General features: G+C 48.0%; 1 protein-coding gene across 2 annotated transcripts; it reads right to left on the bottom strand.

The window, feature by feature from the left end:
- Positions 1–1,345: 1,345 nt before the first annotated feature.
- On the bottom strand, positions 1,346–23,739 carry ERO1A (endoplasmic reticulum oxidoreductase 1 alpha). Of its 2 annotated transcripts, XM_068192065.1 has the most exons (16): positions 21,053–21,136; positions 13,412–13,531; positions 12,085–12,168; positions 10,617–10,655; positions 9,151–9,227; positions 8,986–9,059; positions 8,225–8,345; positions 7,799–7,836; positions 6,952–6,963; positions 5,794–5,820; positions 5,537–5,629; positions 4,087–4,333; positions 3,102–3,171; positions 2,875–2,961; positions 2,459–2,592; positions 1,346–1,721 (listed from the first exon to the last, which is right to left on the bottom strand). In XM_068192065.1, the coding sequence occupies exons 1-16, from the start codon at positions 21,134–21,136 to the stop codon at positions 1,661–1,663; spliced, it is 1,368 nt and encodes a 455-aa protein (XP_068048166.1). In that variant the 3' UTR covers positions 1,346–1,660. The 2 variants fall into 2 exon arrangements, with proteins under 2 accessions (XP_068048166.1, XP_068048167.1); XM_068192066.1 differs by lacking the exons at positions 6,952–6,963; positions 21,053–21,136 and adding an exon at positions 23,667–23,739.
- Positions 23,740–25,125: the final 1,386 nt, after the last annotated feature.

The following is a 25,125-nucleotide window of genomic DNA, read 5'->3' on the forward strand; positions in this document are numbered from 1 at the left end:
GCCTCGTTGCTGATGGACCCCTGAGCGTCTGGCCGAGCGTTTGGGTTTTACTCCTTTGTCCGAACTGACCGCTCCTCCCGGGGCCGGTCCCGTGTTTTACTGAAGTAATTTATAGCTGAGAAGTTACAAGGACTTTTTTAATGCATAGTTGCCTTTCATTAAACTTTCTTTTGGGGTTTTTTTTGGTGGGTGTTTTTGGTTTTGTTTTTGTTTTTTTTTGGTATGGTTTAACAGTGTTCTGGCTTTGCAGGTGGGCAGCAGCTGCTGCCCCGGGAGCTGTGGCCAATGAATGTACCTATTTGTTCTTCACTAAACTGTAACCAAGCACTACTCTGTTGAAATAAATTAAAAGAAAAAAAAAAAGGACTTTCTGTGCTGGGATGGCTCCCAGGGCGACCCAGCCAGCTCCAGGTGTGGCCCTGTGGTCCCCTGTGCCCTGCCAGGACCTGGCACATCAGATTGCTCTGCTGCCACAGGGCTGGGAGCTCTGGGATGGGCTCAGAGGGCTGAGCTGGGGGTGGCACAGGGGCTTTATCCTCTGGTGTTTCTCTGGTTGCAGCCCCGAGGGAAGGGCTGGAGCTGAGCCAGGGGAGGTTTGGGTGGAAATCAGGGGAAGGTTTTTCCCCCAGAGGGTGCTGGGCACTGCCCAGGCTCCCCTGGGAACATTCCCAAGGCTGCCACAGCTCCAGGAGTGTTTGGACAACACTCCCAGGGATGCCCAGGGTGGGATTGTTGGGGGGTGTGTGCAGGGCCAGGAGCTGTGCTGGTCACTCTGTGACCCTTGTGGACCCCTCCCAGCTCAGAGAAGCTCTGCCATGATCCTGTCTCCGTCTTGTGAGGTGCAATGTGCTCAAACCAGTGTCCCAAGGGACACTTGTGGCCAGGGGCAGTGCTTTGGCCTTTCCCAGGACTGGCTCCCCCAGCCCCAGCAGCACCTCCAGACCTGGAGATTCCTTTATTCCTTTCCCAGGTTTATCCACATCTGCACGGCCTTGAGCCAAAAAGCAGCAGCTCTGCTGGAGCACACACTGCCTCTCCTGCTCTTCCCACATCTGAGGGTGGAAAGCAGAGGGGTTCCACACAGCTTGGAGGGGCTGTTTTCCAGCAGCTCTGCCCACACCCCAGCCTGGCCTTTGTCCCTGTTGGATGTTGGAGGGTGCAGTCAGGGCTGGCTCCATCCCTGTGGGTGCAAGGAGCACCAGGAACTGCCTGTTCCCACAAGAGGAATTCACCTTGGGACAGCAGCAGCTCCTACAATCCCTTGAAGTTGTTTTTTGTATGCAGCAGGAAGTTGGTGTAGGCAGACTGTGAGTGAGGGGCTGGTTGGAATGATGGAGCAGACAAGGAATTGCCCCCAGATTTATTCAATGGCACAGTTCTTGCCCTACCTCCAGCTTCCAAAGGCAAGGCCATGGGTCTGATCAATCCAAGTAGCACAGCAATATTTCAAAGAGTTATTCCAAATGATCTTCCAAAATATAAAATAAAATTTACATATAGCCCCCACTTTTATACAAAAAAATAGCTTTTTTTTTCCCCTTGTACAAAATATCTCCTCAGCAGGTTACAGACAGGAGGCCCAGCAAGTGGTTTCCAAGTTTTTAAGTCAGAGTGGTTGAATGATGGTGTTTGTCCTCAAATCTCTCTTTCTCCACTGAATTCATCTCATGTTTTTTAAGATATTCCTAAAGTTTTCCAGTTCTTTCACGCTGGTTGAAACCCTGTGTGCAAGGAAAGCAAAAGGGAAATGTTACAGCAACATTCATGTAGTGAATTATTTAAAATCTGGGAGAAAGGGGCTGTATCCAGCAAAGCTTCCAGCAGCTCTTGGGAAGAGAAGATTTGGAATTCCAGCTAAATTAGGCTGAGGTTACAACCAGGCCCTTCACTATTCCCCTGCCTCTTTTTAAAGCAAACACTGGGAATCACAGTGGAATAAGATGTTAAGGAACTCATCCTTGGAAAAAGCTGTTTGCCAGAAACTCCTGGTCTCTCAACATCACAAAGAGCTCATGTATAACCAGAGTGTCCTGAAGTCCCCTCCTAAAGGCCTCGTTATCCTCCTTTTCTGACAAAAACTCCCCATCCAGAGAGGCTGGACTGATGGATTCCTGTTAAATGCCATCATGATCTGGGAATGAACTGGGGGAGAGGCCTAAGGACAGCAGCCCTTGCCTGGGACAATGTGCTCCAAGGGCAGAGTCACACAGTCCCTTAAAAATGATGGAATTCTTTGTGTCTTAGCATAAATGCTTCCTTGCATTCCTTACAGAAATGCAGAGTACAAAGAATATTTTAATTCATTCCAACTGTTGTACTCCATACCAACACCTGGTATCAGACTATGACCAGAGCAAGAGTCCCCACCAAAGCTGCTGAGAACCGACTGAAATTAGAGCTCAGACTGGATGTAACACAGCAGCTGATGCAAAAGTAGAGGGGAAAGTGTCAAACCCACCTTCCAAAGGCATTAAACAAGGCCACAATTTCTTGTCTGGTCAGCTGGAATCCATAGGAAGGGCCAGTCTCAGGAATCTTCTCGATGAGGTTCTCCGAGAAGAGGATCTTCAGCGCTGTGCCCAAGCCCTGTGTCTGTGCAGGGATCAAAGAAGATCCTTGAACAGCAGCATTCAAACCTCCCTCCACCTGGGCAACATCCTCTAAACAAGGAAAGCTTTGATTCAACCCAGGCTCTGCAGCCCCTCCCCTCTCTTGGCTTATCCCAGTTTCCCAGGCTGAGCAAGCTGCAATCAGCTGCTTCCTGCTGCCTGCACAGGTGAGGAATCAGCAGCCCTGAGCTGTATCCAGGAGCTGTTTGGTATCCAAGGACCAGTCCCAGCCCCAGAGCTCCCAAATATTGCTGACAAACCTCACCTGCAACTTCCCCCACAGCCGACACTTGAAGCAGCCAACACAGTCCATGATCTTGGAAATATTCTTAAAGTGAAGCCTAAATTCCTCCTGGGGGAAAAGACATTCATGTTGGTCATGGTTGTGCACTAATTAGGGCTCCTTCCGGGTATTAATCTGAATTAATCCTGGAATTCAGTGGGACTGAGGTAGGAAAAGCCTCCTGCAGTGGGGTCCTTGGCAGAAATTACCTTCAGTTTAGCAGCTTCCTCTTTATTCCCTGCAAAGAAGGAGTTTTCATCGAAATGCAGCGGGAAGGACCTGGAAGGGAATGATGAGAGTTTGACTTCTGCCCTCCTTGGTTGTATGGCAGCAGTCAGGAGTGGGCATAAACAGAGGTGGGAGCCACTGGAGGTGTTTTAATCTGACATCCAATCCCAAGGAATGGAATTAGATGATTTAAGGTCCCTTCCAACCTAAACCACCCTTCTATTTTCTCTTCAAATTCGTATTGATTTTATTCCAATTTGTATTTGACTGTATTTTCTCTTCCAATTTGACCTGGCATCTCATCTTGGAGACATTTCCAGCTATTTCTTGATGGCTTTTAAGCAATTCCAGTGCTGACAGACAGGAGCACAGGAGGGTGATGAGATAAATCAAACACTGATCACTTCAGGAGACACCCGTTTCTGTCTGGTTCCAGTATCTTCCATTCCTTTTACTCCAAACTCCATCCAACCCAGCCCAAACCTCTGTTACCAAGATATTTAGGATGTTTTTCTAGTTGCAAACACGAAGCCAGGCCTGGTATCCCACAGATGAGTCACACAGGTAGCCAATTTTAGGGCTGACACGTAGGCAGTTATTAAATTCGATTCTGCTAAGTCCAAACGGCAGCCGAGACTATTAAACTGTGGGACTAATTAAACTGTGGGACTAATTACCCCAATTCTGCAATTTGCATGCAGATATTATTAATGTGCTCCCAGAAAAACTACACTACTGGTTTCATGTCCCTGCTCATGGCAAGGGGGCTGGACTAGATGACCTTTAAAAAGGTCTTTTCCAACCCAAACCAACCCAAACCCAAACATTCCATGTTTCTCTGATTCTACAGCACAACTCACGCCAGGAAGAACCCAGAACCTGCTTTTCTAGGAGCTTTACATGTCAAGTTAAGCACACTCAGAGATGGTGGCAGAGCCACTGTCCCCGGGCACTGAGTGCAATTACTTGGCCAGATGGAGAATTTCCAGCAGCAGGTGTTTCATCTCTGCATCCTGGCTTTTATTGCCGGTGTACAGCTGGAAACCCGGGCGCTCAAAGAAGGGCAGCACTTTGGAGAGGGCCCTCAGCTCAATCAGGTAGAGAAAATAGAGGTTTTTGAGTCTTCTGGGCCCTTCCCCACTGGTGAGGACTTCATCAAACCTCTGCTGGAACTCCGTGACGTTGGGGCCCCATTTCTTCTCCGACCACGAATCTGAGACAGAAACAAACCCCAGAGGCATGAGGTGAGGGGTTTGGTTCTGGTTCACCTCCTCCCTCCAGGGAAATGGTGAAATGGGATTCCAGGCAGGCAGATCCCAGCTTTTCCAAGTCACTGACCCAAAACCACGGAATCTCTGAGGCTGGAAAAGACCTCTCCAAGATCAACCTGTGACTGAGTCCAACCTCTGGGTGCCACATCCAGTCATTCCTTGAGCCTCCAGGGATGGTGATCCCACCACCTCCCTGGGAAGCCCCTTCCAATGCCTGACAACCCTTCCAGTGAAGAAATTTTGCCTGAAAATTGTTCAAGGGAGGCATGATTGTATCTCAGTTCAAACCCCAGCAAACCCAAAACTCCTGCAGACTTTTTTCAGGTAATTCCTGAAACTTCCTAACAAACAGGGACACCTTAGGAGAATTCCTGATGATATGGAAAAACAAGAATGGATGAAACTGGCCTCTGTTTTCCATTTTCAAGCCCACAAAGAGTATTTCTGTTGCTCATTTTACCATATATTTAAGATTATTCTACAAAATACATGGTGGAAGATATAAAAGTCATACCAAGCTGATGCTGCAGCCCCAGCTCATCTCCTGCCTGTGATGTTTCCCACATTTTCCCATCTCCCAACTCCAACCTGGCCTGACTCCCACCCAGGTGAGGTCCAAGTGGGCTGTAGACACTTAAATACAATTATTTAGTTAAATCTAAATGGCTTGCCCAAATTCCAACAGCTATCACCTTGGTTTGCAAGCCCAGGGTTGAAATTGGGATTCCTCAGACAGCTATTTATGGACCAAAGCATGGGAAGTGGAAATGGAAGTGGAAATGGATCAATGGCCTTGGGAAAGCCCAGCCGAGCATTTCCCCGTCCAGGTGAGGTCATTGCTGGCCTGACCATCATAAAACCAGGCTGGGAAGGGACAGCCTCGACCCACAGCTAGAAACCCACTCCAAAATAACCTTGGAGGAAGAACAGGGGGAATTTTTGCTGGTACAGAACCTGGCCCAGCCCCTGTCAGACCTGGAGGCGTGTGGCACCTGCATCCCTACCCCTGTTACACCAGCTGGGTGCTGGAAGAGCACAAATTGGCCTGAGTCCTGCTGGAACAGGCTCCAAGCAGCATTTAGCAGAGCCATGGAAGTGTCAGGTTGGAGTGAGGCAGGAAAGCTGGGGCAGGAAGGAGGATTTACCTTGCAGGAGGTACCTGGCACTCAGGTGGATGTTGATGCTGGCGTGGAGACCAGAGATGAGCCTGTAGAAAGCTCTTTTCTCCACACAGACCCCTGCAAAGAAAAGGGCAGTTTAAGACACTGAAAGCACCCACTGGATTTTCAGCCCTCCTGGCTGTGAGGCAGGAATCTAATCCCACTGAGAGTGGCCACTAATCCCAGCGTTTCCCATCTCCTGTCCATCCCAGGAGGGCAACCACGCTCAGAGCAAGGCTTACCTTTGAGCCACTTGTAAAACGTGTGCCCTGGAAAGAAAGGAACACACATCAGTGAGGGTACAGCCCAAGCCTGACGCCTTGAATCCACCTCCAGGCTGGCCCCAGAGGACACTCTGCCCACTCCAGTTTGCAGAAATTGGGAAAGGAGCATTAAAAGAGCATGAAAAGAGTTCTCCTGCCCACCCTTGTGACTGATGCTCCTCTAACACGGCATGGCAGCAGCTCAAAACAGCACGTGGGCTTTTCCCCAGGGGGCTGGGGGGGCAGAACAGCCCAGTGCTGGAAAAACAAGGATCAGGGATTGCTTTCCTCTTCTGGGCAGAGTGGGGAGAGGGATATTTCTATAAAACAAACAAACCAACCAACCAAAAAACCACAAAGTGCAAGCGAGTGTGTAGAATCCCACAGGTCAGGGTTTCACTGTCCCTGCTCTGTGCATGGAAGTGATCTGGAGATCAGGATTTGGGGATGGTTTGGAGACAAGGAGATGCTGTGGGGAATGGAGAACTCCAGGGAACCGCCCTTCCCAGGGCCTGAGAGAGTTGGGCACCCAGCTTCTACAGCTCCTTATGAGTCTGTTCAAAGCTTTCCCAGTAATAGGCACTGAAAAAACCCCAGGACAATTCCTGCTCCCAAAGGCCTCTCACACTTGAGTGACTGCCTTCAGACTGGACTTGTGCTGTTAAAAAAGTGCTGGTGGACTTTTTAAGCCCTTCACATGAGGATGGGCTGGGACAGGGAGCTCACAGGGATCTCCTCTTCACTCTGCTGAGCAGGGACAGGACCCAGGGAAGGGCTGGAGCTGTGCCAGGGAGGTTTAGGTTGGATTTCAGGAAAGGTTCCTCCCCAAGAGGGTGCTGGGCACTGCCCAGGCTCCCCAGGGAATGGGCACGGCCCCAGGGTTGCCAGGAGTGTTTGGACACCACTCCCAAGGATCCCAGGGTGGGATTGTTGGGGTGTCTGTGCAGGGACAGGAGTTGGGACTCTGATCCTTGTGATCCTACTCAGGATTTCTATGATGCCATGACCCTAATTCCTGGTTTGCCTGATGAATAATTTTGCTAGCCAGGTGCATTATCTAATGGCACAGCCTGTGGCAGCAGGATAAGGACACCCCACTTGTTTCTGTTATCAGTAAAAACAAACAGTGCCACTCACCTCCGTCATCTCCTGGGGGGAAAAAAGCACAAGTGGTGGAGGGAGAGAGACAAAAAGAGGATAAAAACATTACACACGACCAAAATTAAGCTCCAAAGCACAAGCACTGCTCTGTTCATCTGCTCTGACAAGAGAAGGATCCTCTCCAGGGAGGTTTGGGGATGTTCTTAACACAGAAACCCCAAGTGCAGCACTGAGGACACCGGATGAGCAACGGTGCTGAGTAACCTGACCAGTGCAGGAGGGATCAATATTTGCAAAGGAAGTAAAACCTGATATTTGCAGGGACGTTGCACACATCTCCTTCAGCAGGAGAAGAGCCACTCCTTCACACCAGGGTCACAGGAGGGGGATGAACACCTCCATAATTTAGGGGGAACTGAGGAGATGGTGGCAGAGGGTGCTGCTGGAGGTTGATGATGTTCTCGTGTCTCCAAACCCCTTCCCTGCTTTCATTGACACTGCCTGGCCTTGGCTCTAGGGCAGAGCTGCTCCTCCTGGGTGGTTCCCATGGAGGATCCCAGCCAGGTTCTCATTTCCATCCATCACAGGTGGTTTGGCACTGCCAAGTTCAGACACCAGGGACCCAGGGAGAGCTCAGGGGTCAGCCCTGCTCCCAGTCCCTCCAAAACTCACCTTTTTTTCCAGGACTGGAAGATCAGACATTCTTTTTCCACAATGGATGCTAGAAAAACCCACTTCCAGATGCCACAAAATTCTACACGTGGTCAAGAGCTACAAGATATTTCTGATCCAGCAGGAGAAGGAGCCCAGAGAACATTTACTGCTCGTGGAGCTGGGATCAGTTCATTACTAACCCACTTAGTGAGATAAATAAATGACTCACCTCTGCCAGATGCCAAAGGTCTTTTTACATTCTGAGGCCTAGGAGGGGAGAAAAGAATCATTTAAATAAGAGATGTAAATAAGTTACTGTCTCTTGTGTGCACAAACGGAGCAGAGCAGAAGTAGCTCCTTCTGCAGTCAAACAGCCTGAGGGGATCTAAAAACCACTTCCATGCTTCAGCTTTGCTCAGGAAGGGAAAGGATAGAGCAAAATGTGGCTTTGGGTGGTGCTTTCTTCTTGTTTTTTTAGAAAAAACAGGCAGGAAAACTCAAGTGTCTTCTTCTGGGACAGCCACATGACTTGTCCCTGGTGTATCCCACCCTACACAGGCACTGGAGCAAAGACAGGAGGATGAGGACTCATTTCTGCCCCTCTGCACAAGTCAGCACCCTCAGGCTTGTGGAACTGGTCCCCCAAAGCACCTACTTGAAGCAGTTTTCTTCATAAATACTGTTCCAAATTTTCCAGGCATCCGGCCCCTTGTAGCCAGTGTAACGTTCTGGGTTCAGGAGCAAATCCACGTACTCAGCATCAGGAGAATGGATGTCTGTGGGGCACAGTGCTGCTCAGGGACAACGATTTTCCCAGGGAAAAGGACATTTTCCAAGGCTGATCCACCACCTCTGCCCCACCCTGCTAAACACAGCAAGGCCCGGAGCAGCAAGGAAGCTTTATCAGAAATATTTGTGTATTGTTTTCAAAATACTGAGGTCAGGGGGGTGGAAAGGAGCAGAAATGCTGTTCTGATGAAATATTACACTTTGGCCTGGAATTGGGGCTGTCCGGCCTGGAGAAGAGGAGCTTGTGTGGAGCCCTCACAGCAACATTCCAGGATCTGAAGAGGCTGCATGAAGTGGGAGGGGAGCTCTCACTCAGGAACTGCAGGGACAGGACACAGGGAATGGCTTCCCACTGCCAGAGGGCAGGGTTAGATGGGATAGTGGGAAGGAATGAGGGTGGGCAGGCCAGGAATGAGCTGTGGCTGTCCCTGGATCCCTGGAAGTGTCCAAGGCCAGGCTGAACAGGGCTTGGAGCAACCTGGGACAGTGGAAGGTGTCCCTGCCCATGGCAGGGGGTGGAATAAGATGGGCTTTAAGCTTCCAACCCAAACTATTCCATGATTTAAAGTTCTGCAGAAGTGCTTAAATCCCATGGCAAGCCTTGGCAGCCCTCCCAGATGCCCATACCATCAGCCTCACAGAAGCTGTCCGAGGAGTCGTCGTGCTGTGCCCACTGCAGCACTGCCTGCCGTGTTTCCTTGCTGCAAAAAACGTGGGGGAAAACTCTCAGAGAGGGCTCTGATCCCAGTTTTCCTTCAAGGCAAGGAAGGATCATGGCAAAAGAAGTCAAACCTCAAAGAGTCATCAACAGCTCCCAGCCTCTTGGCTTCTTCACATTCCTCAGCCAGGTTATTGGCCTCTTCTGAGTACTGAGTTGGAAAGCAAAGAGGTGAGGAGGGATGAGGATTAAAAAGGAAAACTTTTGTGTTTTAATTTAGCCTTCAATGCACAATTAACACAGCGTCCCAGATTGCAAGACAAGATGTATTCCATTTGCCATCTGTATGGCAGTTGTCTTCTGTTAAGTGGGCAGTTTTCCTTATCTCTTCCACAACCAATTCTCCCGCTGGGGAGACACCTGCTGATAATGGGCTACTGAATGTCCCTGCCTGACTGATAAAAGTTACAGCATCCCACTGGGGGATGCTCCGCCCTGAGGGAGGAGCCAAGCATTCCTACCTGGATATAATCTGGGTTTTTGGGACACCAGACTCAGCCTTTTCTGCTGGATTTCCAGGAGGACTGCAGCCATTCCAATTTGGACTGCTACCAACACCCTGACCAAAAAGGCTGTCAGGTTGTATTCTGACTCTGTCAGTGGTTTTTTTCTTTAGTATTATTGCATGCATTTTGTTTTCTTTTTCACTTTTCCTAATAAATTGTATTTCTGACATGGAGTCTCGCACTGGTTTTGTTTTCAAACCAGAACACACAGGTTAAGCCCCAGAAAGCCTTTCACAATTCAGCCCCCCTGTGTTGGCACAGGATGTCTGCAGGTATCCAAAGGTTTGTGCAACGCTGGCGAGCCTCGCAGGGACTCGGGGCAGCCTCTGGCACTGCCTTGGGAGCTTTGTGTGCCTGCTGACACCTGGAGAGATGCCAGGAGTACCTGGCTCCAGCACAGCCACCTCAGAGGCTCTGTGCTCTCCAAGCACTTGAAGAGAGGAAAAATTCAAGCCTAAAGAACATCCTGACAATTATTGAGCCATGCTCAAAGCCTGGGGGCAGTTTTGGGGCCTTCATGACAAGAAAGGCATTGAGGGGCTGGAGCGTGTCCAGAGAAGGGAACGGAGCTGGGAAGGGGCTGAAGCCCCAGGAGAGGCTGAGGGGGCTGGGAAGGGGCTCAGCCTGGAGAAAAGGAGGCTCAGGGGGGACCTTGTGGCTCTGCACAGCTCCTGACAGGAGGGGACAGCCAGGGGGATTGGGCTGTGCTCCAGGGAACAGGGACAGGAGGAGAGGGAACGGCCCCAGGCTGGGCCAGGGGAGCTCAGGTTGAATATTAGGGAAAATTTCTTCCTGGAAAGGGTAGCCAGGCTTTAGAAGGAGCTGCCCATGGTAGTGGTAGAGTTCCCATCCCTGGAAGTGATCAAAACCCACGTGGATGTGGTACTGGAGGACACAGGTTAGTGATGAACACGGGGCTGGTGGGCTGACAGCTGGACTCAGTGATCTCACAGGTCTTTTCCACCTTGTCACTTCTATGGCGCAATACCGGACCACAAAATCAACCTCATCCTTTTGTGCTCAGCCACACCCACCTTGTAACTTCCAGCTCTGATTCCATCAGGGACTTCATCCTGAAAAAGACAAAACAAAGCATGTGCCACATGTGGGGCCGATGAGACCTGTCAGCCCCATCTTTGGGAAAGGTTTGGGGTGTCACCACAGCTTCCAGAGCTGAGAAGGTGACCACAGCACTCAGCCCAGCCTGCAACACATCCAACTCCTCAATCCTCCCCAGACCAAGGGGAAGCAACATTCCTAGTGGTTTATTTTGATTTTTTTTTGTTGCAAGATTCCTCTTCTCCAAAGGTCTGCAGCTTTCCACAGCTGCTACATCAGGTTATGCTTTGCTTATCCAAGCAGGAATTTGGGGAAGCCAAACAAACTCCAGAGGAGCTGGAGCTGCCTCTGGTCACTCCAGGTCTGGCATCACCTTCCTGGCACGAGCCCAGGTGCCTCCTCAGATGTTGCATCTACCAGCCCCTGACACATGACATTCCAAACTTCCCTCTGACCATCCCATCGTGGAATACCAGCCCCACACAACCAGCCCCAAAATTCTCCTCAACTTCCATTTTCTCCAGGAGTAGGAAGGCAATAGAGCCACTGCTACAGGAGCAAATACTGTGATGGCAAAGAGAAAAATTAAGCAACAAGAGTTATTTTTATTGATTTCAGGATGAAATGGACCCAAATCAAAATAATTAAGAACAGCAGGGACAGTCAGTTCTTAAAATAAGAACAACTTTCAGCTAAAACTTAGGTAATTGTAACATAACTCCATCACATTACTCATAATCACAACCAAAAATAGATTTTTTTTTTTAAGGAAGAAAAAGTATTTAAATGACATTTGGGGTTATTTTGAGGTGAAAAAAAAATCATAATTCCATTTTAGAACCCAAGAGTGAGGGAGTAAGACAGTCTGTGCTGGCTGTCAACACCAAAACATGAAATGTCCCCAAAGGGGCCACCAGCCACCAAGCTGTGATTCCCCCACCTTCTCACCCCCTTCTCTCTGACATCTGCAGTCAGGGTGTTTTCTTACAGCTGAGGGAACAAAACCCTTTTGTCCAGGATACAGGGACAAGAGTGCCCTTGGAAACAGGATGCTGAAAGAGCAATTTCTCCCACAAGAAGAGGGCTGGAAAGCTCTGAGTCAAATTCATCAGCCAAAACTAAATCACAGTGCAGCTCATGGGCAACGGGGTCAAATTCTGTCAATTAACACAAAAACAATAATGCTTTTGGTCTAAAAACTACTTACTAATGGAAAAATAAACAAAGGACCAGGAGAAGGCTTTGGCTGTTAAAACCCCAGCCTGTCTTGAAATTTCAGAATTCAGTATTTTGGCCTTTCTTATGGCCATGAAGGAATCCATCAGGGCCACAGCTTTGCTTTAACTAAAATAACAAGATTCTGTCACTTGTCTGCTGTTTCCTCTTAGTCTACAGAAGTTAAATAAAAACAAATATATCTAAAAGAATGGATTTGGTACTTACAGAGGGGCAGGGCTGAACAGCACAATCTCTCATTCCACAGTGACTGTTGTCCTCCCAAAAGGGACAAGGTTTCTGTAGGTTTACCTGCAAATAACACATCACCCTGTTCAGTAACACATCTCCCCCATGCAGCCAAGGCAACCTTCCACTCCCCAGTTTTCCAAGAGAAATCCATGTTCTGCACTTGTTTGTTCCCACACCAGCAACTCCTTGGTGACCCAGACTGATAACATCACTCATAACCTTGTTATCAGCACAGCTTCTCCTTTGAATCCTTGCTTGGATCTTTCTGCTGGTGCTTTCCCACCCAGACATTTCCATAATTCCAAAATGTTCTGAGGGCCAGAGCTCCCTCTGCTCTGAAGCCAGGCTGGGAGAGCTGGGGGTGCTCACCTGGAGAGGAGAAGGCTCCAGGGAGAGCTCAGAGCCCCTTGCAGGGCCTGAAGGGGCTCCAGGAGAGCTGGAGAGGGACTGGGGACAAGGGATGGAGGGACAGGACACAGGGAATGGCTCCCACTGCCAGAGGGCAGGGATGGATGGGAGATTGGGAAGGAATTCCTGTCTGGGAGGGTGGTGAGGCCCTGGCACAGGGTGCCCAGAGCAGCTGTGGCTGCCCCTGGATCCCTGGCAGTGCCCAAGGCCAGGCTGGACAGGGCTTGGAGCCACCTGGGATAGTGGAAGGTGTCCCTGCCCATGGCAAGGACCATTCTGGAATTCCAGGATTCTAGGCTTCATTCAAACCAATCTCAGTATTTCTGTTACAAATCCCCGCCCTGGAAGGGGAAAGGACATGAGCTTCTTTAACAAATCCCAATTATTCTCTTCTGTGAGTTGGTATCAAGTATCATTCTCCCAAAACAATTGACATTTAACAAGATGTGGTGGGTTTGGAAGAGAGGGGCATAAAGGGAATGTGACTGAATGGGAGCAGAATCCACCTCATGGAATCCAACCCATGGAATGTCTGGCAGCAACAGCCATCAATGAACCTGGAACTAATGCAGGTTTTCCATGTGAAATCCTCTCATTATGGATCACTGGTCACCAGCATCTTTAAATCACAGCTCGCCAAAGCAAGTCCTCTCATTAATGTGCTGCTTAAGAGGGAAAATAGATAAGAAAATATCTTTGAAATCCTCTTGAGAGTACACTGCATCTTACTAAGATTCTCCTCACAACAGAAGGGTCCAACTGACTGACTGCACCCTTAAAGGATCAGGGTCAAAATGCAGGTGTGTGATTTTAAAAAGATCATCAATAAGTTCACAGGAGATTAAAAAAACACAGCAGCACACAAATAAATACAATTCCTGTAGGAGAAAATGACCTTGTAGTATCTAAAATAGTCACTTCCCAGGAGTTCATTCAGTCTAGGAAAAAGTTTGTAGTTGTTGAAGGCATCGATGGTTTCTACATCACAGGTGCAGTCATCTAAATAACCAGTAACCTGGGGGAGAAAAAAACAATAAAATCACAATCAACAACATCAAAAATAAGAAATCAAATATAAACAGCTCGGCCTTTTTTAACACTGCACTTTTCTAACACTGCAGACAATAGAATAATTCAGCATTTTCTTTTCTTTTCCCTAAGTTTAAGCAGAATGGATATGGCTGCAGTGAGCCATGGGCTGCCAGCTCAGGCTCCCTCCTGGATGAGCCTCAGGAAGCCATTCCTGCAGGGTAACAGGGAGCTGAGAGCTGCAGTTTGCACATGGGACCAGCTAGGCAACAATGCCAGCCCCAAAGAAAGTCCTTGTGGTCAGTCAGCAGTGCTTTGGTTTGGTCAGAACCACAGCAATGGGATCAGAGGGATGGAGCAGCTCTGCTCTCAGGAAAGGCTGGGAGAGCTGGGATTGCTCAGCCTGGAGAAGAGAAGGCTCCAGGCTGAACAACTGCAGCCTCCCAGTACCTGAGGGAGCTGACAGGAAAGATGGGGAGAGAGGATTTACAAAGGGTGGAGGGACAGGACACAGGGAATGGCTTCCCACTGCCAGAGGGCAGGGATGGATGGGAGACTGGGAAGGAATTCCTGGCTCTGAGGGTGGGGAGGCCCTGGCACAGAGTGCCCAGAGCAGCTGTGGCTGCCCCTGGATCCCTGGAAGTGTCCAAGGCCAGGCTGGACAGGGCTTCGACAGCCTGGGACAGTGTCCAAGGTGTCCCTGCCCATGGCAGGGGGTGGATGGGATGGGATTTAAGGTCCTTTCCAACTCAAAGCATTCCATGATTCTGTGATTAACTGCAGCCATCCCTCTGCTGGCCTCAGAGAGCCATTTGGCACGAAAACATCTGTTCTACATCTGATGGATCCTTCTTGCATCATCCAGAAAAGCTCAACAGGCTTTGTGCAAGCCCTGAAGGAAAAAAAAAAAAAACAAAAACCAAAACCAAACAAAGAAAGAAGTAGTACAAATTCAGCTGTGGTTTCCTGACACATCCATTACTGGCAGATGACAAAGTTGCTCAACACAGAAGTAGTTTTGCTTCCCCCACACCCTCAGCGAGTCCCTGGGGAAATCAGAGAATCCTGGAATCATTCAGGTTAGAAAAGATCACCGAGTTCAACCATGCCCCCAGCACTGACCATGTCCCCAGGTGCCACATCCACAGAGGTTTTGAATCCCTCCAGGGATGGTAAACCCAGCACGGTCCTGGGCAGCTGTGCCAGGGCTGGACAACCCTTCCCAGGAAGGAATTTTCCCTAATATCCAATCTAAACCTCCCCTGGCACAACTTGAGGCCATTTCCCCTTGTCCTGTCCCTGTTCCCTGGAGCAGAACCCGACCCCCCCGGCTGTCCCCTCCTGTCAGGAGCTGTGCAGAGCCACAAGGTCCCCCCTGAGCCTCCTTTTCTCCAGGCTGAGCCCCTTCCCAGCTCCCTCAGCCTCTCCTGGGGCTCCAGCCCCTTCCCAGCTCCCTCAGCTGCTCCTCACAATTCAGCAAGAGCTACACAACAACTTAAATAAAATTATATTTACCACCAGGGAAATGGAGCTGAGAGGAGGATGGCAGAAATGGAGCACAGAGTCACATGAAAGGGGAGGTGGGGGAAAAAATAGCCAGAATTCCCTACCCCACTGGAACAACTCTATTTTGTTGAGGCAGCATGATTTGGAGGCTCACTCATATTTTAAGTGTTTACACTGAAGCTCAGTGTGTCACCCTCACACATTTACTGAATTCTGTCCTGCATTTTGCACAGTAATGAAGATTAACAGTAATTTAAGATTTCCAGTAACCTGAATCACCCTTGTAAAAACAAACAGTAGCAATTTGCTAATCCAGTTACCCAATTTAAAGCTGTTGCAAATTTATATATACATTAAAAAAAAAAAAAACAAAAAAAACAAAAAACACATCAAAACAACAAAACACAGCAAGCCACCAACCAACCACATTTTTATTTCCTGAAATCTTGGCATCCTTCAAGGCAGGAAGCTTAAAGGTTGGTTCTAAATGTGACCCAAAAAAAGATCTGGGGACAATCTTCAGCTGCTCTCTCTATCCATGCTTGACAAAGATGTCACTGCAAAGGAATATCCCTGTAAAAGTGGGAACATTGGAGCTCCCATCAACGCCCCCACTGGAAGCACCACTTAGGCCAGGTCTGGTTTTATTATGTCTGGTGACCAATTCAAGCCAGAACCAACCTCATCCTGAATATAATCCAGAGATGCAAAACTAACATCACTTTTCTTCTTGTCAAGCCAAAAGAGATGACAGCAGCTCACGTGGACTTAATTTTATTTGGTTTGCATACCCTGCAATTAAATCATCCAGTTTGCAATTAAATCATCCAGTTTGCAATTAAATCATCCAGTTTGCAGGCTGAACACTGCATGAAACCATACCCAAGACATGAAAGTTACACCCTGAAAGATCTGAGCTTGGGGCTTCACCTGCAAGCTTGTAACCTAACTTTTGTCTTCTTCTAGTAGTAGGAAAAGATGTCAGAAAACAGGACAACAGTGCAAGAGGAGCTGGAAATAAATGCCTTAAGGTGGATGATAATATCACTGTACTACTTCTTCCACCAGGAGCTGTTGTCTGTGCTTCACCCCACCAGGGAAGCACTGCGGATGATCCCAAAATCCTTAGGACTGGATGGGGGTTGTGCTTTGGAGATCTCCAAATACCAGTTTATCGGTGGGATCAGCCTCAGGGTCACCCTGAACACACCTGTGGGGGCAAGGGGCAAAGGGAAAGGTGCTGGGAAAACTCCACAGCAGCTCAATCTTTCTTCCTCCAAGGATTTCGGTCAGACTGGGCAGAAATGGGCAATTTCCCCAGACTGTGTGTGCCCAAACTAGCAAAGCTCACAGCCAAAGGAGCACAGAAGAGAAGCAGCACCAAGAACATCCAGAGCTGAGGCTCCTCAGAGCCCTGGTGAAAGTCCCAGTGATGCCCCCAGCAAACAGCTTGAAGCTGAGGCACTTCAAGACTCAGGGAAGTGGCAGTGTCAGATCATTTGGCAGGACTTGTCCTCATTTCAGAGCTTCCCTCTAGCTCCATGACCACCCCAGAACCTAAGACTCAGGGAAGTGGCAGTGTCAGATCATTTGGCAGGACTTGTCCTCATTTCAGAGCTTCCCTCTAGCTCCATGACCACCCCAGAACCCATTTTTCATTCCTCACTTGGTTTGGGACTTCACCTCCTGCTGCCAGAGCAGCTGAGCTCTGTATGAACGTGCCCTCCAGTGGGTGGTACCTTAAAACACTTCCTCCCACCCCACAAACAAAATATTTACCTACATCCTCGGCCTGTGCCAAGGAGAGCAGCTGCTTGAGACAAACCAGGGATGGATCCAGTCCCCAACACGTGCCACGAGCTCGCTGGCACCATGCATCACCCAGCTGAGGGGTTTTGCTCCACCTGCCCTGGGTGTGAGAAGCTGGCAGGAGGCTGAGGGGCAGGGCTGGGCTGTCCCACTGGGAAGAGAGGCAAGGGAGCGCCGGGACGGAGCGGCAGGAGCTGAGTAAGCTCCCAGGGTGAAATGCTGCAATCCCAAAACCCAGCCTCCACCTCGTGTGCTGGGAACACCAGCAGCAGGGACTCTGCAATCCCTGGGCTTGGCCTCTGCTTCAGCCTCCTTCTTCTCCATGCCAGCCTCCTCTTCCCACCTCTTTCTGCTGCCCTGAGTGTCACAGGAACATCCCCGGAGCAGTGGATTTTGGGATTTCTTCTCGCTGTGTCCCACACCACAGCCAGGCAGGAAAGGAGAACTTTTCCCTGCATCTCCCCCTACAGCCACAACAGGGCACAGGGAAGGGAATGCCACAAGGCTGAGGTGCTGGGTTTAGCCTGTACCAACTTCCCTGGCACTGCCTGCTCTTCTGGACAAGTCCCAGGCTGATGGTGATGTCTTCCCTGTTCCCCAGGCAGAAGTCTCCTGGCACAAAGGAGTTGGACTTCCACGATCCTTGTGGGTCCCTTCCAACTCAGGATATTCTATGGTTCTATGAGATTATTTCCCTTTCATCCTTGCCAGTGCACTTGGAGCAAGTTGCTGGCAGCCAGCTGAGGACAGTCATTGCTGCACCTGCCCTGGAAGCATTATCTGCCATTCCAGGTGCTTTATCCCCATCTTCTGCCCAGAAAACAAGGACTAGGTTTTCCAGAACTCACACAGAAGCGAATCTCACGTGGGACCCTCAGGATGGGGTCAAACCACAGGGCCTGAAGGGCTGTCACAGCATCCCAGAATGGTTTGGGTTGGAAGGGAGCCTAAGACCATCCAGTCCCACCCCTGCCATGGCAGGGACACCTTTCACCATCCCAGGGTGCTCCAAACCCCATCCAACCTGGCCTGGAACACTTCCAGGGATCCAGGGACAGCCACAGCTGCTCTGGGCACTCTGTGCCTTCCCGCCCTCACAGGCAAGAATTCCTTCCCAATCTCCCATCCATCCCTGCTCTCTGGCAGTGGGAAGCCATTCCCTGTGTCCTGCTCCTCCATCCCTTGTGAATCCTCTCTCCCCATCTTTCCTGTCATCTCCCTCCAGGTACAGGAAGGTCACAATTAGGCCACCCTGAAGTCTTCTCTTTTCAGGGCTGAACAACCCCAACTCTCCCAGCCTTTCCTCACAGGAAAGCTGCTCTGATCACCTTGGTGGCCTCCTCTAGACTCACTCCAACAGCTCCATGTCCCTCCTGTCTGCAAGGACACTGTATTCCAGGAGGGATCTCACCAGAGCAGAGCAGAGGGGCAAAATGTACCTCCAAAGACCTTCTTCTCTCCACCTGGAAGCTCCTCCTGAAGAGAGAAGAGTTCCTCTTTCCCAGAGAAATGGGAACTGTGCTAGGAATGAATTCCTGCCCCGGAGGCTGCCCAGGGAACACCGGTCCACAGGAACTCAATGACAACCTGAAAACCTGCCCAGGTCCCAAGGAGGAAACTCTCCATGGCCAGACTCACCCCTAATGACAGCATCCTGCCCACAGAAACATTCCCAAAGGGAACCAGCCCTCTGCCAGACCGGAAACCTTCCCAAAATCCCCGTCTGCCAAACACCTGCAGCACATCCTTAATGCAGCTGCATCAGCCTGTAAACAGCAAATGAGCAATAATTACCAGGAATATACAGAAGACGTCCACAGCTGACTAAAGCTGTGATGCAAACAGGAGTATCTCGAGGGGGGGATGAGCTGCCTGTAAAATTTGAGGGGACTTTGATACTGGAATGTTAATCAGAGGCTGGGAAGCAGAAAACAGTATTTGAAACACGAGTGTTTGTAGCAACAGATGGATGTTTCTAATAAAAGTTTCAGGGCTGCTTGGTCTCTAAGGAAGGGAGGTAAAATAACAGTGACAAAAAGCAGGTGAGGCATTGCCCTGGGTGCAGGCAGACAGGAGTGCAACACCCTTTCCAGAATCACAGCCTGCTGAAGTCAGCACTTGGAATATTGCTGGAGCAGCACTCCCAAAAGCGGCCCTTGTCACCTGTCCCAGCACAGGCTGGCAGACAAGTCAGAGCTCTTCCAGTCACTCACAATGAGGCTTCTTCATCTCATGAGACAGCAGGAGATGGTTCACAGCAGGAAACCAAGAGCTGGCCCAGGCCTTCAAGGAGCTAAACAAAGGAGGGCAAACCAGATCATTTAAGGCTGGCCCTACATTTTCTTTGGTGGCAAATAAAAACCACCAGACCAGCTCTGCACAAGGAGATCAGCAGATTATTTTTAACCAAAAGATGAGGCAGCCCTCGGGTGTGATTTAAAAGGTTTGGTGGTTAGAGAGGCTGAGAAATGCTGCCCTACATGGCACCTTTTCCTAAAGGTAATAAAAAATCCTGCCCTAAACATTTGTAGGGAAAACCAGGCTGCTCCAGAGAATGAAAAGTGTGTTGCAACAACCCAGCAGTGCACAGAGCACCAGGGCAGCTCCTCCAGCCCAAGGAAAAGAGCCTGCCAGTCACTGCCATGCCAGAATGCCAGTTCTGTTAGTGGTTACAGCTCCTTATCCCATTCCACACTCCTGACTCAACATTCAAAACTCCTCTGCTTACAGGAAGCTGCGAGGAAAAACACTGCAGAGATCCAGAGTCTCAATGTATGTTTTTCAATTTTTTATCAGCAGAGCTTTTATTTGCCATTTCCACAGGATGCTGAAAGTGTCAAGAGCCACCCCAGAAGGCAAAGCCAAAGCCAAGAGTGTAATTCCATTTGTTTTCTTTCTCCACTCTCAATTCCTGACCCACATTTAAGGGCTAGAAATTTAATACAGCAAGAGTAGCCTTTATAAAAGCTTCCTGTTTTTAAAGGCAACAAAATAAAGGACTAAAGACATTGAGACATCTTCACTCCTTGATCTTGCAAAAGTGCTTATCACAGGAATTATTCACGTTGTAAGGGACCTCAAAAACTATCTTATGTCACCCCCTGCCATGGGTAGGGACACCTCCCACTGTCCCAGGCTGCTCCAAGCCCTGTCCAACCTGGCCTTGGACACTGCCAGGGATCCAGGGGCAGCCACTTGGCTTGTGCAAAGTGGTGTCAGAAGGAACTGCAGAGTGATTTCTTCCTTAAATCCAGATGCTCGGTCGACTGTACCCAGGTCTCTCATTTCTGTACCTCAACAGAAGCTGCACTGAGTGCACAGTGGCACACAACAAGAGGAATTAACCCTGGAAGAGTTTTAGGGAGCAGAGCAGCCCAGCTCCCAACTGGGCATGGCAGGGCAGGGTGGCAGCAGCCTGCTGCAGCCATGCTCTCTCCTGGACAGCAGAGCTGGGAGAACAGCAAGGCAGGAGAGGGGATGAAGCAGCTGCCAGGGAGAGCAATGATATCCCTGAAACATCCCAGGAGAGGCAGCTGGGTAGCTGGGGAAGAAATGCTCAAAAAGTCAGAGCACTTCCCTCTACTGATGGGAGCAGGGAGAGGATACAGTTAAGATGGAAGAGAACCACAGAATCCCAGAATGGTTTGGGTTAGAAAGGACTTCAAAGCTCATCCAGTCCCACCCCTGCCATGGCAGGGACACCTTCTTCTATCCCAGGGTGTTCCAAGCCCCAGTGTCCAACCTGGCCTTGAGCACTGCCAGGGATCCAGGGGCAGCCACAGCTTCTCTGGGCACCCTGTGCCAGGGCCTCACCACCCTCCCAGACAGGAATTCCTTCCCAATCTCCCATCCATCCCTGTCCTATGGCAGTGGGAGCCATTCCCTGTGTCCTGTCCCTCCATCCCTTGTCCCCAGTCCCTCTCCAGCTCTCCTGGAGCCCCTTCAGGCCCTGCAAGGAACTCTGAGCTCTCTCTGGAGCCTTCTCCAGGTGAGCACCCCCAGCTCTCCCAGCCTTTCCACACAGGAAAGCTCCTGCAGCCCTCGGAGCATCTCCGAGCCCTCCTCCGCACTCTCCCGGCAGCTCCGCTCCCTTTCCCCCGCTGAGCGCCCCGGAGCTGCCCACCGAACCCATCGGGACCCCTCTCCTCCCGCGGCCAGCCCAGCCTCCACCCCGCATCCACGCCGTGCCCACCTGGCAGAAGCAGCGCCGCTCGGCGCCGCGGGGCAGCGCGGCGGGCAGCGCCAGCAGCGCCAGCAGCACGACCCGCGCCGCCATCTCCGCTCCGCCGGGGCCGCCCCGCTCGCACCGCGCCGCCCCGCCCGGGGCGCGGCCCCGGCGGCGACGCGCGGAGCCGCACGGAGCGCGGGCAGCGCCCGCGTCACCGGGGCACGGTGCGGGCCTCCCGCTCCTCGGTCCCACCGCTGGAATCGTTCCGTCTGCGGGATTCAGCAAATGATTTCGACTCGGAGGCGTTTCAAAAGCTTCCGTTCGATTTTTAGTTTCGTTCGAGGGGTGAGATAAGGCAGATGTCACAATTCACGCTACGACAATCAGAAGCTCGTTATTTCTTAGTTACACTATAATATACATGTTATATCATGTTATATCATATAATATCAATTATGTGGTATCATATTATGTTATATCATGTTATATCATGTTATATCATATTATATCATATCATATCATGTTATATTATGTTATATCATATAATATAATATCGTATATATTATATTATATTATATTATATTATATTATATTATATTATATTATATTATATTATATTATATTATATTATATTATATTATATTATATTATATTATATTTATTATTACATTACATTATATTACATTATATTACATTATATTACATTATATTACATTATATTACATTATATTATATTATATTATATTATTACATTACATTACATTATATTACATTATATTACATTATATTATATTACAATACAATACATTACATTATATTTCAATACATTACATTACATTACACTACATTACATGTATACATAATACACATATATATGTATACATATATACATATATACATTAATATGCATATATTAATATGTAATATATAATGTAATGTAATACATCATCCCAGTATGTATATAAATGTATATATACTACATAGGTGTATATATTACGAATATAATATTATATATGTAATATATAGGTAATATAGAATATTATATGTATATGTGGGTATATATATGTAATATATAATATAATATATGTATATTATTATATGTATGTATATAATATACCTATGATATTATATGATAGTACATGATACATATGATAGTGTATATTTCTTAATTACACTATATCATACACTATAAGCATTTCTTGGCCGATCAGTTTTTGCCAGACCATACTGTAAATGTTTTAAAGCTAATCATTTAAAATTACTTTTTGTGTGCCTTATTACAATGTATCTTTCCTAGTTCTATTTTTCTACAGTACTTAATTTTTTTTTTTGTAAGGCCGTTCCTTAAAACTTATTTCTATTTCTGTCTTAACAATACCTATCCTATTCAATAACATTTGTAAATTAATATTTTTGACCTTAAAATGTATATGCAAATACATACTATTTAATCCTTCTATCAGGTTTAAATATTTTCTACAAGCCTATTTCTTACATGCTAAAAGAAGCACAGTGTTTCCAGCGCTGGGGTCCTCCTGGCCAACAGCCCAAGAACACGGGTTTCACCGCTGAGGCTCATGCATATTCATGTGTTTCATGCATTATTCAAACATTCTTGGGGACTTTCAGACGGTTTGGGAACTCCTTTGTTTGGCTTCTTCACACTCTGGCTTATCTGCATGACATCCTGGGCGTCAGGTCAATGTGTTTTACTTCCTCCTGTGTCTCCATCCTGCTGTTTCTCATCCTCTGATAAGGATTCGGCATTAAATTAAATTAAATTTGACATGGTATTCTCTAATTGCTCTGGTTTGTGTCACGGTTATCACTTGGACAGGTTGGTCAGTGGATGGCCTTACACTGCTTTTAGTCATACAAAAGCCTTTTCACATACAGAACAATACATTAATCACATTATTTCCATAAGTGATACATAGATATTATATTAATTTCACTGCTATTTCTATGAGCAACACAGTGCATGCTTCAGCTGATAGACTATATTATAACAAGATTATATTATAGCAATTATTATATAACAAGCAGATAAAAAGAGTTATAACTGGTACTTTTTACCAGTTATAATAATATGTATAACATTATTTATAATATTGTTTATAATAGTGTTTATAATATTTATAATATATTAATTGAATTGATTAATTCAATTTCATAATAAATTAATTTAATACGAATAATAATTCACTTATAATCCCTAACAACATGCAAAATCTAATATGTAAATGCAAAAGCCAGTGTTATCTGGTCATTTTTCACAGTCACACAGTGGCACTGGAGGGACACGGGGCTGGCAGTGCTCCCTGCCCCACTCTGAACCAGGGGGGCTCGGCGTGCAGCCCCCCCAGCCCTGAGGGGCTGGCAGATCAAGATCAGATCCAAATTTTTATTATTAAAAATAGTAAAACACATGCAAGGTCCCCAGCGTGTCACGGGCTGTTTTGTCTCCACCAGGAAGTTACAGCACTGCCAGCTACAAAGGGAGAGAGGAGCAGGTGCCAATATAAAAGTGATGTGCACGTTACAGAAGAAAAAACACTTCACCCCACTAAGGATGAAAAGCAGTGCGCATAATCCAGACCAAAGCCAGCTTTAATGAATATTCACACATATTAATTACCTGACAGAGACAGCCAACCATTTGGTACATTTGTATCACGGTTCGTTTTTTGCCTTCACAATGACCGGAGAGAGAAAATTAGAGGAAAAAAGAAATTTCCTTCATTCACCCTCTGAGGTGTGGTTTGGAACGATCCATTGTGGTTTTCCGCCAATAAGCTGATCACCAATACTTTTAATTCTTTGCTCCTCAAAATCATTAAGCAGATTGAAATTACAAACGCTTTTTATTTTGTGGGCTGTGCCATCCTGGAGGTTTTCAAGGCCAGGCTGGACAGGGCTTGGAGCAGCCTGGGACAGGAGAAGGTGTCCCTGCCCATGGCAGGGGGTGGGATGGGATGGGATCTAAAGTCCCTTCCAGCCCAAATCAGTCTGGGATTCCAGGACACCAAACCTTCCAGGTTTCAGCCAGACTAGTTCCACTCTGAGGCAGAGCATGAGGAGAAGGTGTCTGATCCCTCCCCGGCAGTGACAGCAGCTGTAAAGAACGCCAATCACTTGGTTTTTAAAATTTTAGAAGATTAATAATAATAAAATGGTTATCAAAAAATAGTAATACTATTAAGAGTAATAAAATTTAGAGTTAGGACAATTACAAGACAATAAATAGCAAAGAATTACGGACGTCGGGATGCTCTTGGACACTAAGTCACAAAAAGCATGCCTTGTGAACAAAGGAATAACCTTTAAAACCATACACTGTTGCATATTCATAATTACTTCATGGTTATGCATACATTCTATTTAAAACAAGAAACTCTTGTTATATTTCAACTGCTTCCTTTAATCCCCACGGCGTCTTCGAGTCTGAGCAAGGCCTGAAGAAATTAGCTTCTTCTGATAGGAAAACCCTAAATTCTTCTTGTCTGGAAGATTTAGGTGTTCTGTTACTGTTACCTCGAAGCGAGTTTGTCACTCCTTTAAAAAAACCCCACATAGATAGTTTCTATTTTAACTACTAAAGCTTCATTTTAACTCCAAAACTACATTTACCATACTATTAAAATGTTAATACAGGCACCAATCAATATAACAATAATCAATAATCAATATAACATAATACATATAGTAACTGTCTGCGTAGAGCCGTGTAGAATGCATTTTTCACAGCAGCCAGAAGCGCTTCCATGCCAGCAGCCTGCCCTGGCACAGGTTTTGGGATGAGCTCCAGGGGTAAAGCAGGATTTGGGGGAGCAGCTGGTCGGTGACTTAGGGCCCTTGCAGAGCCATAGGCACGGGAACGAAACCCCAAGGTTTTTTTTGGCTTCCCACTGCCAGAGGGCAGGGATGGATGGGATGGATGGGATGTTGGGAAGGAATTCTCTGTGAGGGTGGGGTGCCCAGAGCAGCTGGGGCTGCCCCTGGATCCCTGGCAGTGCCCCAGGCCAGGCTGGATGGGGTTTGGAGCAGCCTGGGACGGTGGAAGCTGTCCCTGCCATGGAGGGGGTGGGATGAATTTA

The sequence above is a fragment of the Anomalospiza imberbis genome, chromosome 6 (genome assembly GCF_031753505.1).
Source record: "Anomalospiza imberbis isolate Cuckoo-Finch-1a 21T00152 chromosome 6, ASM3175350v1, whole genome shotgun sequence".
NCBI lineage: Eukaryota > Metazoa > Chordata > Aves > Passeriformes > Viduidae > Anomalospiza > Anomalospiza imberbis.